At 53.8% G+C, this 12,667-nt stretch overlaps 1 protein-coding gene across 1 annotated transcript; it reads right to left on the bottom strand.

The window, feature by feature from the left end:
• Positions 1-1,271: 1,271 nt before the first annotated feature.
• Positions 1,272-8,103, bottom strand: MYMK (myomaker, myoblast fusion factor). The gene is made up of 5 exons (XM_078615985.1): positions 7,906-8,103; positions 7,207-7,321; positions 5,159-5,307; positions 4,307-4,423; positions 1,272-1,511 (listed from the first exon to the last, which is right to left on the bottom strand). Exons 1-5 carry the CDS (start codon positions 8,038-8,040, stop codon positions 1,359-1,361), a joined length of 669 nt encoding a protein of 222 aa, XP_078472111.1. The 5' UTR covers positions 8,041-8,103; the 3' UTR covers positions 1,272-1,358.
• Between the last annotated feature and the right edge of the window lie 4,564 nt (positions 8,104-12,667).

Below are 12,667 nucleotides of genomic sequence, written 5' to 3'. Positions count from 1 at the left end.
ATGAGCGGTGGGGCAGTTGTTGACAATGTGGACCAGTTTCCGTAGCTGGGGAGCGCGCTGATGATGAGCTACGTTTGGGTAGCAGAGGTCTCACTCCAAATCAGTGGAGCAGTGGAAACTACCAGGCCTGTCGCTCCATTTGAAACTCCGGGTCTTCTCGACCACACTTAAGCCCTCCCTTGTTCTATGCTTGTGAATGGTGGAGCCCTTTAAAGGAACATCTGTGCCGGTTTGAAACATTTAGGCTGACCTGCTTACGATCCATCCTAGGTTTAATCGACTGGATTGTGTGAGGAGCTCACAGACCCTTGAAAGATTTTGACGCAGTCCCATTGGTGAGTTCCTGCGGTCACCGCATGCTCATGGAGCTTCTGTTTGGCTGTATATAAGGAGGAAAACGGACACGGCACATATCAGATGGGCTGATGTGGCACAAGAGGATATGGAACTGAGTGGACTTGCCGATGACTGATACCAGCGGTGTCAAGATCGGCCTCTATGGAGGAGGCTCGTGAAGGACGCGACTCACAACAATGAGCGGAGTACCAATCGGCTAAAACGCAGCAGGTTGGCACAGTGGGGGAGCACAGTAGGTGCTTCTGTTTGTCATCTCAGTCAACCCATGGCACCTGGGTCTGTCCTATGACCTCCTACCAGCAGGAAGCCTTCTACACTTCACGTGGCCTCAACGTGCACCTCGCATGGCACAAGCGCCGAGGTGACATTACCGTTGCTTTGTCTCCCCAGTGGCGATGTTTACACAACGCACCAGGTGTTTATTTGAGGCTGAGTCGATCTAGGGGATACCCAGGACCGGTTCAGATATTCGTCACCGGTGTTGGCGGAAATCGAACTCGGGTCACGCGGTGGCTTGGAGATGTTAACTACCTCGCCTGGTGCGCAAGAGGCGTGGGTTCGATCCCGACCCTGACGCCTGCTGTGTATGTGGAGTCTGCGTGTCTCTCATCATCACGGTGACTAGGAGATGTTAACTACCTCGCCTGGTGTGCAGGAGGTCGCGGGTTCGATCCCGACCATGACGCCTGCTGTATATGTGGAGTCTGCGTGTCTCTCTCCCCGTGACCGCGTGGATTTTATCTCCGGGTCCTCCGGTTTTTTTTTACTCCACATTTAGAATCAACATCAGGTGTTCGGAGAGTGTTTGTCCGCTATAAATGTCCAACACGGTGATAAGCCCACGTCGTTGAGCTATCATCGGCGATAGCCAGGTCGCTCACCGACAAAAGAGCTGCACGGAGAGCTTTGCCTGATCTAAAAAGAAGTTTACAATCTAGTTTGTGAGTAACCGCTACGCCACTGCTCCCCAGCGAGGGCGGCGGCACGCGCGCGCGGCCCCGTCACACGCAGCAGCACAGCGTGTAGCAGCTCAACTTGTCCGGCTGCTGGTTCCCCTGCGCGACGCTGCTGCTGCTGCTGCGTGGCAGCAAGATGACGCACGCCGCAGACAGGCAGCAGTGGAAGAAGCTGTGCACGTACGGGTAGTCCCACTCCTGCACACGCACGCACGCACCCACGCACGCACGCACCCACGCACGCACGCACCCACCCTGTGTGAGTCTACGGGTCTCGGTGTGAGGAGTCTACGGGTCTCTGTGTGAGTCTACGGGTCTCTGTGTGAGTCTATGGGTCTCTGCGTGAGTCCACGGGTCTCTGTGTGAGTCTACGGGTCTCTGCGTGAGTCTACGGGTCTCTATGTGAGTCTACGGGTCTCTGTGTGAGTCTACTGGTCTCTGCGTGAGGAGTCTACGGAGCCCTCGTTTCACCTCTACCCGCTCAGCCCGCGGCGCCAGACACAACACGCCCCCCCCCCCAACAGCCCCCCCCCACCCCCAACAGCCCCCCCCTCCACCGGCGTAAATAACGACGCAACGCTGCCGCCGCTCGCGAGCCCCTCCGTAATTGCTCGATCGTTCCCCCTCCTCCGCCCGCCTGCCCGCCCGGGTGGGTGGGGGGGTCGGTGGGGGGGTCGGTGGAGGGGAGTGGGTGGGGGTCGGTGGGGGGGAGTCCTCCGCATCGCGTGTGGAGCTCCGCGCGTGCCGTCTCGGGCGCTTCGTCATCGTCGTCTTCGTCGTCGTCGTCATCGTCGCTGTCGATGGGGCGCGCGAGCGCTGCCGAGTGGGAGGGCGCCTTGCGGTCGGCCTCCCGCTCGGAGCGGCGGTGGGGCAGGGCACCTGTTTCGGATTTCGCAGATCGCCTAATTATTGCGCGGCGCTCTCAACCTGAACCAACAACGACGCCGCCGACGCTGCCGCAATTTGGTTGCCGGCACCGAGTTGATGGCGTGAGCTGTAACAATAAAGCGTCGCTGGCGATTACTGAAAGGTAAAGGCGCGGACCAGGCAACGGCTGTTGGCTGCCGGTTGACGGGAAGGGGACGGGGGGGGGGGCTCCGCTACCACGCAGCCCAAGAGTTCGCTCCAACAGGGGTTGCTTTTGGCCTACTCTTCCACGATGATCGGTGTCTCGGATGAACTCCGACCCTGACGACGCCTGCTGCTGTATCGTTGTAGTTTGTGTCTTTCTCTCTCTCCCCGTGGTCGCGTGGATTGTTCTCCGGGTCCTCCCGGTTTTTCCCTTCACATTTAGAATCAACGTCGCGCGTTTCGTGTATTTGGCTGCTATACATTTCCACCTGATAAGCCACTTGGTTGAGCTATCATTTGTGGCCAATTGCAGCTTAAACTGCAGCTCAGTCGGCTTTACCTGGTAAAATAAAAACACATTTAAATAAATAGTAAGTGGAAGTGCACACCACTCTACCCAGCACGCAGGCGACCTGCCAATCAACGGTGGTGTGCAGTTCTCATTTTACCCACCCCTGAAAAAATGATGATGATGATGTTGGTAATGGGGGTTGATTGATAATGGTGTTGATGCTGCTGATAATTATGATCATGATTTTTATGATGATGATGATGATAACAATAATATAATCATGATGGTAGTAGTGGTGGTGATAATTCTGCTGCTGTTGCAGCTAATGTTGATCCACGTGCTGCCTCTGCTGCTGATAATGTGGCGGTAATGATGTTGTTGCTGCTGGTAATGATTATCCTGCTGATGCTGATGATGACGATCATGATGGTCGTGGCCGTCATAATGCCAAGTCCTATCGGTGAGCTCTTCCCGCAGGCAAGGCTGCGTTGGCTGGGTCATGTAGCCCGCATGCCCAGCCACCGCATGCCTAAACATATTTTCTTTGGCCGCATAGAGGGGGCTAAACGGTCGCGGCACGGGCTACAGAAGAGATGGAGTGATGTGGTACAAGATGATGTGGAGCAACAGCGGGGGGCGGAGGAGCGACGCTCACAACGACGAGCGGAGCGCCGGGTGGCTAAAGCACAGCAAGTTGGCACAGTAGGGGGCACAGGTGGTGCATCAGCCAGTCATCTCAGTCAGTCAACCTATGGCACCTGGGTCTGTCCCGTGACCTCCTGCCAGCGGGCGTTCGACCCTTCACGTGGCCTCAAGGTGCACATGGCCTGGCACAAGCGTCGTGGTGACGTCACCGACACTTAGTGGCGAATGGCGGTTGTTGTTGGTGGTGATAATGCTGCTGATGCCGCTGATGATGCTATTTCTGGCAACATAGTACTGTAATTGAGTTCTGTCAGAAAAGTGTGGAACATTGCGCTGGGCACGATTGGGCACGGCACACCTATCTGACCTTGTTTTATCCTCATGTTGCTTGTAGCAATAGAGGGTACAATCATGTACGATTATTATAGACAGCATCACATTGTACTCTGCCGATAGAGCCTCATGCTGATTGAAAATTCCCACTCCAAGCCAGTCGAGTATGTACATACGTTGAACTTCTTTTGCACCGTACTTAGCCAACCGTGCTAATCGGAGGTGCGGGGGAAGGACAATAAACTAAACACAAAGAGCTGTTCCAACGAAATTAGTTTTCAATTTAGATTATTTAAAAGTGCACGGCTCCAGTGGCCTCATAATATCGGAAGGGAAGAGCATTCCAGACGGCCACGGAAGCTTGTCTGAAAGCGCCGCGCGATGCGGTGCCCACCGCCTCTGTGCCAAGAGCTGCCGCCGCTGCTGCTGCTGCTGCTGTGAGGATGACGACCAGAGGAGTGCACGTGATGATGATGCTTTGTGCGTTCCAGAAAATGTCAGGTGAGCAATTAAGTCCCGAATATCGTGAGCATTATGCCATGTCAATAATGGTAATGGTGGCGATCATGTTGGGCAAGCATCCCGATATAGGTCCACAGAGCTTAAATTACTGGCGAAACGTCGTACTCAGAGTGTAAATGTTGTCGCGCACCTGGAAATAGAAGCGCAGAGTGAAGGCGAGCACGAGGAAGCAGATCCCCGGGCCCAGGTGGTGCGTGTAGACCTTGCGGGAAGGGAGGAACGCCCTCAGCTCGATCATCTTCCTCGTCTGATGGAGACAAGACAAAGGCAAGAGATGTCCCCACCTACCCCTGCGCGTAGCCTTGTCAGAGTGGAGGGGCAAGAGCTGTTCGCGAACGCCTATGAAGGCCGGCACGGCGCACGAGGGGGAGGGTGGCCAGCACCACGACCGGCCGCATCAGGGTACTTATTTGAGGCCGAGTCGACCTAGGGGAGGCCCGGTTCAGATAACTTCGATTCGCCAGGTTCGTGGCACAGCACGCACTCACACACTCACCACTCACCCACTCACTCACTCACACACTCACCCACTAACTCACCCACTCACCCATCTACCCACACACGCTCCCACTCATCCACACACCGACACACTCACTAACTCATCCACCCACTCACACTAACTCACCCACCCACCCACACTAACTCACCCACCCACACTAACTCACCCACCCACACTAACCCACTCACCCACACTAACTCACCCACCCACACTAACTCACCCACCCACTCACACCCACCCAGCCAGCGCTTCGTGTGTGCGCTCCACGGCTTTAGGACTTGGCAGCCGCACCCTCAGCAGGCGGCGGGGCGAGCCGCCGACCTGCCCATAGTGGAGCGAGGCCCTCTCGGAACGCAGCGGATTTTCTAGAATTCGTCGTTCTCAGACCCCTTGAGACAAACAAGGGTGGCAGCCCTGCCCACCCAGCCCCACCCCGGGTGGGCCACGGCTGGCTGGGCCCGTGCTCCCCGCGGGCCTCCTCACGTGTTTGAGTGCCAGCAGCAGCAGCGCGGCCACGACGGGCCCCGCGTAGACGCCCGTGCCCCAGCTGTCCTCACTGACGCGCACGGCGATGCCCAGCACGCCCGCCATCACCACGGCGAGCCGCTGCGGCTCCTCGAATTCTCCTAGGGCTGGCGCGTGCCCACCGTCATCAGCAGCAGCAGCAGCATCAGCAGCAGCATCATCATCAGCAGCAGCATCATCATCATCATCAGCAGCAGCAACATCAGCAGCAGCAGCAGCAACATTATCATCATAATCATCAGCAGCAACATCATCATTATCATCATCAGCAGCAGCAGCATCATCAGCAGCAGCAGCATCATTATCATCATAATCAGCAGCAACATCATTATCATCAGCAACATCATCATTATCATCATCATCAGCAACATCATCATCATCATCAGTAACATCATTATCATCATCATCATCATGAGCAACATTGTCAGCATCATCATCATCATCAGCAGCACTGTCCGGTCACTGTTAGCAGCTGGATTGTCATCATCATCATGATCAATATGGCCATCATCATGATCAATAGCAGTACTGTAGTGACTATCATCATCAGCTGCATCATGTCAGCATCAGCTGCAGCATTTGCCATTGTTATCAACGTCATCATCAGCATCAACATCATCATCATCAGCAACATCATCATCAGCAGCAGCATTTTTGTCCATCGTCATCACAATCATTATCGTCATTATCAGCAACAACATCATTGTCAATTATAATCAGCAGCATCATTATTATCATCATTTCTAGCAGCAGCAACAACAGGAGCCGCATAAGCAGGTTCATCCTAGTAATGGCGTCATCACCATCCCCGATCTCAGCATCAGCATCATCATTGTCACGATCGTACAACTTGTGCCAATGCAGAGGGTTTACATTCTAGTTACATCAGCACCCCACGTGGCACCTGCTTTCTCACCACGTCAGGTAACTCATTTGGGGCCGAGTCGACTTAGGGGAAGGCCAGAACCCGGTCTGAAGTCGTCCGTGGCCGAGGGTTCAAATTCAGGTTGCCGGGTTCATAGGCATCATAGCAAAGACAAAGATCCCCCGTGTAGCCTCGGACAATGTGTTTGGGGCAAGTGCCTTTAGCGAGCACCTGTGAAGGCCGGCACGGCATGCGATGGTGCTGGGTGAGTAGCACCTTGAAAACGATTAAACTAGAAACTATTTTAATGTTACCAGGTAAGGCGCAGCGAGCTATGTGGCTATTTTTTTAGAAGCGACCTGGCCACGAACGATCGCGCCACGAGGTGGGCTTAGCACGCGGCAACGTGCAGCAGCCAAAGACTCGAAACGCGTGACGTTGACGTTGACGCTGAATCTGGAGGGAGAAAATCCACGCGACCACGGGGAGAGAGACACGCAGACTTCAAATACACAGCAGCAGGCGTCGGGGTCCGGATCGAACCCACGACCTCCTGTGTCCCAGGCGAGGTAGTAAACATCTCTTCGCCACCGTGGCGCCCTCGTCACCCCAGTGGTCACGTCGCCACACCGCGCCCAGGCGCTCATTCTTGAGGCCGAGGCGATGGAGGAGAGGCTCAGGACCAGTTGAGGGGTGGCTAGGAGATGTTAACTACCTCCCCTGGTATACAGGAGGTCGTGGGTTCGATACCGACCCTGACGCCTGCTGCTGTATATTTGGAGTTTGCGTCTCTCTCTCTCCCCGTGGTCGCGTGGAATTTTTCTCCGGGTCCTCCGGTTTTTCCGTCCACATTTCGAAACAACATCACCACGCGTTTAGAGTCTTTGGCTGCAACCATAAATGTCTGCACGATACTGACAACAAGCACACTTTGTTGAGCCATCATTTGTAATGGCCAGGTCGCTTCTGGAACTAAGAGAGCTGTACGGCTCAGTGGGCCTTACCTGGTGAAAATAAACATTGTTAAGTTTTAGTGTGGGTCTCGTTCGCTGAGAGAGGGCGAGAAGGCGGTGGGGGCCGGGTAGGGGGGGGAGCCGAGGGGGCAGGGAGGGGGGGAGCCGGGAGGGGCGGGGGAGCCCACCGATGAGCGTGACCCAGATGGAGAGCGCGATGCCGTACACGCTGAAGTACTCGAGCAACTCGGAGCGCATGATGCATATGGAGAGGAAGCCCAGGCCGTCGCAGACGTGGTAGCACTGGGGGGGGGGGGGGGCGGGCACAGCAGGGCAAACGCTGTGTTTAGTTTGTTGTCCCCCCCCCCCTCCCCCCGCACAGCCGACTAGCACCGTATACTACACTACACTATACACTACACTCTACACACACTACACTTTACACTACACTATACACACACTACACTATACACTACATTATACACTACACTCTACACACACTACACTTTACACACACTATTCTATGCACTCTACACACACTGCACTATACACTACACACACTACATTATACACACTACACTCTACACACATTACACTATACACTGCACACACTACACACACTACACACACTACACTATACACTATACTCTGGACCCTGCCACTGCCAGGTAGGCGGGTAGGTGGGTGGGTGGATGGGTGTGTACGTGGGTGGGTAGGTGGATGGGTAGATAGGTAGGTGGGTAGGTGCGTGGGGAGGTGGGTGGGTAGGTGGGTGGGTAGGTGGATGGGTAGGTGGGTGGGGAGGTGGGTGGGTAGGTGGGTGGGTAGGTGGATGGGTAGGTGGGTGTGTAGGTGGGTGGGTAGGTGGGTGTGTAGGTGGCCCGCACCGTGATGAAGAACATGGTGAAGAAGTAGACCATGGCCTCGATGTGGAAGCGGCGCTTGGCGGCGATGCTGACGGTGGGCAGGAACGCGAGGCCGCTGATCGTGGGCAGAAACATCTTGACCAGGATGGAGCCCATCTGGCCGTGCCACGCGGACCACACGACGCGTCCTCAAGTGTCGTCTGCCTTGTCGCCCCCGTGTTTCAGTTCGCTCACTCAAATTAGCGACGAAAATATTCATCAATGGACCGTTTTGTGTTTTTTTTATGTATTTCTAAAACTGTACCCTCCTAAAACGAAGATAGAGAGAGGAGAGGCGACGTCACAGGCAATGCCCCTTCTCCGTAGCAGATAGACCGACGGCTGTTTCACAAAAGGTTGTTTCTCGGAACAGCTGTTTCCCTCTTTAGGCCAGTGCTGTTGGTGAACGCGTTGAGCTATTGTCACTTTCCTCGCGCAAACCTCGGAAGACGCCGCTGGTAGAACCATCCACGGCATCGCAACATCGACGGACCGATGCGCACATCGCCTGCGCGAAGGGAACATTTCTAAAGACGCAGGCCACGGCCGCGCTACTGCGGCCGTACAACACCAACCACGGACCGTCGAGTCAGCCCACGGAGACCCACGGAGATTCTTTGGGGACAAGTCACACGTGGGAGGGCAGTGGTGAGGGTGGGACCGGCTGTCCACACACACCACGCCACCTCCCGTGATCACGGTTGGCTACGAACGAGAGTTGTTAAAGAATGCGCGTGGTGTTCCTATTTGACCCCGTGGCTCCCGCCATAGGAAAGTGGAATTTCCACCACCGCCTCAGGGCCACCAGTAGAGTTACGCGCGGCGTGGAGATCTGCAGTTGAATCGGTTGGAAGTCCGATTAGCACGGTTGGCTATGTACGGAGCGAAAGAAGTTCAACATACAGACATACTACACTATACACTACAATATACACTACAATACACTACACTATACACTACACTGCTATACGCTATACTACTATACCCTACACCACTATACTAAATTGAAAACTAATTTCTTTGGAACTGCTTTTTGTGTTTAGTTTCGTGTCTTTCCCCCGCACTTCCGATTAGCAACAGTAGGCTACGTACGGTGCGAAAGAAATTAATCATATATTCAACACTATACACGACCATACACTCCACCATACACCACACTGCATATGCTACACTATACACTACACTCCACCAACATACTAAACATACATTCGTGCTCTGGAACAAGAGGCGGCTGCCCACAGTGAGTATTTCTCTGCTGTGGGGAAGAATTCGCGGTGATTGGTGTCGGCTGTATTCGCTCTGTGCTGTCACGGTTGCAATCTGTAAAACTATAAACTTGTTTTTTGTTTCGCCAAGTAAGGCCCACTGAGCTATATTGATATTTTCTTTCATAAGCGACCTGGCCACAAACGATCGCGCAACGAAGTGGCTAATCACGTGGACATGTTTATCAGCCAAATACTCGAAACGCCCGTACAGACGTTGCCGTTATCACCCTCAGTGGGAGCGCTCAGAGGCCAACTCTCTCCCGGATCGCATTCGCGTCCTTTATAATCACGTAGCTCACAGTCGAGCGGCTTATTACGGCACAAAGCTTCGTCGCTCGATAACTTTGCGTCTGTGTCGTGTTCCGAGCCCTGCCTCGCGACTGCACGCCCCAAGTTGTAGCTTCAGTCCGCTCAGTGCTGAATCAGAAACACTGAGCCTGCTCGTGGTGTTGGTGAATGTTGAAACACGATCTAAATAAATAATGCATTCTTGACATATTTGCGTCTCCACGTTTCACACAAACCCCTCGGTTCTACAAACATCGGGCAGTTTGCCAGCATTGGGTTCGTTGCAAACCATCACTCGACTGATCACGTGGCCCAGAATGTCAACACCGAATGTGTCGAACCCAATGATCGCGATAAAATTTGCTCCCAAGAGGCCGTGTGGCCCACGGGTGATGTTCAAACACGAATACCCAAGTCGGGTTCTGTGTTGCACATCGCGAGAGACAAATATGCAAAGGAGAGAGGCATTACAGTTCGTAATAACGTTGTTTGGGTTAGATCGCTGTAAGTATAAATGTTGAGTCGTGACCCTCCACCACCCGACGCAGCCAGCAAGGTTTTGCCACGAAGCGCGTCAATGAGTGTGCTACTTCAATCCCTCCGCTGTTCATAGTCTTTGGGTCTTTCGGTAGAGCCACGTAGACAGAAAAAATAACCAAAAATATCGACGTTTCGACCGCTTGTGTTGAGATCGAAACGTCGATATTTTTGGTTATTTTTTCAGTCTACGTGGTTTTACCGAAAGACCCAAAGAATATGACTTCCTGCAGTCACGAAAGCTTTAAGTCCAGGTCCCACCGGTGTGTTGGAGAGTGACGTTTCGCCGGTCATCACATCGCCCAGCATCTCCGGGCCATTTGCCAGACTAGGTGTTGGGTGGTGGAGGGTTACGACACATTGATACCCACAATCCTACGTCATGAATAACATTAGTCGCGAAAGGCTACGTGTTCAAGCGGCATTACAGTACAGTTTTTAGAGAAAAACAAATTGTTGTAAAATCACTTTGATAGGAGTCTTACCTTCTTCTTGGTTCTTTCGGTAAAGTCGACGTTTCAGACGCTGTCTTTCCGACAGACCTGTTCTTCACCTGAGGACGGCTGCTTGCGTTGTGGCCGAAACGTCGTGAGAATTGTATTTTATTATGTTTTATTTTTATTATTTTATTATTTCCCTTCTACGTGACTTTACCGAAAGAACCAAGAAGATGAATCCCTGCAGTCACGAACGCTTTAAATCGAAAAGAGTCTTACCTTGGTGAGGAACCACGTGCCCGGAGACTGCGTGGTAGTGAATGGCGATGGGCGAGTGTGGCGGTGATGGTGGTGGTGAATGGTGATGGTGGTGATGGTGGTGGTGAATGGTGATGGTGGTGATGGTGGTGGTGGTGATGGGGCGTGTTGTGTGACAGGTGGCCGGGCCGTGGCAGCTGTTGTTCGTGGGACAGCTGCCTATGCACCCACCCCGCCTGTGACAGCCCCCCCCCAAACTCGACTGTGTGCGTGGGGGGGCAGTCAACCGACCCGGGCCATCACAATGCCGGGGGAAGATTACCTGAACCAGTTCTTCCCTAGGTCGACTCAGCCTCAAACGAGTATCTGGTGCGTGTGTGGTAAACATCGTCGCTCGGGGGACAAAGGCGGCCGGGCGTTATGCTGGCCAACCCACGCTCTCGTGTATACACTGCACTGCACACACTACGTAGAACTTCTTTCGCACCGTACGTAGCCAACCGTGCTAATCGGACTTCCAACCGATGCAACTGCAGTTCTCCATGCTATGCGTAACTCTACTGGTGACCCTGAGACGGTGGTGAAGATTCCACGTTCCTATGACGGGAGCCATGGAGTCAACTAGGGACACCACACGCGTTCGAGAAGTGCAACTCTCGTTCAGACTCAATGCAGTTGGTATTCCGCGGATGTTCACAACGGATACATGAGCGCGTGCAGTTTCAATTTTTCGTCACTCACCGCCGCTGGGTGATAATTGTTTGACCATACTTCACCACTCTGGTCGCCGGGGCTGGGTGGTGAGGGAGAAGCCTGGGGAAGGGTCAGAAATCAATCGGCACGCGAATCAATTTTGGGCTTCCAGAGTTCACAGCGCAGGGACGCAGATCCACAGCAGCCTCCCACGAGTGGCGAGGAGGAGGGAGGAAGTGGAGGAGGAGGGACAGAAGAGGAAGGAGAGAAGAGGAAGGAGGAGGAGGGAGGAGGGGGGAGGAGGAGCAGGCGGCCTTCACCCAGCAGTGGATCTTCACTCGCCGCCGCCGCCGGCGAGGAAGCCGCCGCTGCGCCAAACGCCGCACGCCTCTCGCGGCAGCGCTCACGAGGAGCGCTCTCAGCTGCCGCTCGCTCGCGTCTCGAGTCGCCTCGCTTGGTCCACGGGTCACGGGAGGGGGGGGGGCGGGGGGGGGGAGTGGAGAGGGAGCGGGGGGGTCTCCGCCCTCGCTCCAACTCACCTCGCGGTCAACGTCGCAGGCGCTGCCACGTTGACATGCCCTGACCCAAGCCGAACCGTCGGAGAGTATCAGCAAATCATGAATGTTGTTTCATCATTCATTCATTATTGTTGTTGTTGTTATTGGTGTTGGTGTTGTTGTTGTTGTTATTGGTGTTGGTGTTGTTGTTGTTGTTGTTGTTATTGGTGTTGTTGTTGTTATTGGTGTTGGTGTTGTTGTTGTTGTTATTGGTGTTGGTGTTGTTGTTGTTGTTATTGGTGTTGGTGTTGTTGTTGTTGGTGTTGTTGTTGTTGTTATTGGTGTTGGTGTTGTTGTTGTTGTTGTTATTGGTGTTGGTGTTGTTGTTGTTGTTGTTATTGGTGTTGGTGTTGTTGTTATTGGTGTTGGTGTTGTTGTTGTTATTGGTGTTGTTGTTGTTGGTGTTGTTGTTGTTGTTGTTATTGGTGTTGGTGTTGTTGTTGTTGTTGTTGTTATTGGTGTTGGTGTTGTTGTTGTTGTTATTGTTGTTGTTGTTGTTATTGGTGTTGCGGTATCGTAAAACCGGCGAGGAGGCTCAGCGGCGAGCGACTCGCGATGGCGAAGGGTTCAGGGTTCGCATCCTGGTTGGGGGTGGGGGTTGACTCAGCCAATTATCCCGGCTTCTGGGGGTCAATAAAACGAGTACTACTTTGTGGGGAAGTCATCGGTGATTATGGACAGATTCGTCCCCCCCCCCGTCATAGTA

Source organism: Lampetra planeri, chromosome 49, assembly GCF_965212315.1.
Source record: "Lampetra planeri chromosome 49, kcLamPlan1.2.h2, whole genome shotgun sequence".
In the NCBI taxonomy this organism is placed as follows: domain Eukaryota; kingdom Metazoa; phylum Chordata; class Hyperoartia; order Petromyzontiformes; family Petromyzontidae; genus Lampetra; species Lampetra planeri.
This window is presented reverse-complemented; position numbering and strand designations above follow the sequence as displayed.

Excerpts from the sequence above, each read along its gene's own strand:
- MYMK (XM_078615985.1), bottom strand. The coding sequence starts at position 8,040 with ATGGGCTCCATCCTGGTCAAGATGTTTCTGCCCACGATCAGCGGCCTC. Across the intron at positions 7,322-7,905 it reads TCACCATGTTCTTCATCACG|TGCTACCACGTCTGCGACGG; the intron begins GTGCGGGCCACC and ends CCCCCCCCCCAG. Across the intron at positions 5,308-7,206 it reads CATCTGGGTCACGCTCATCG|CCCTAGGAGAATTCGAGGAG; the intron begins GTGGGCTCCCCC and ends GGCACGCGCCAG.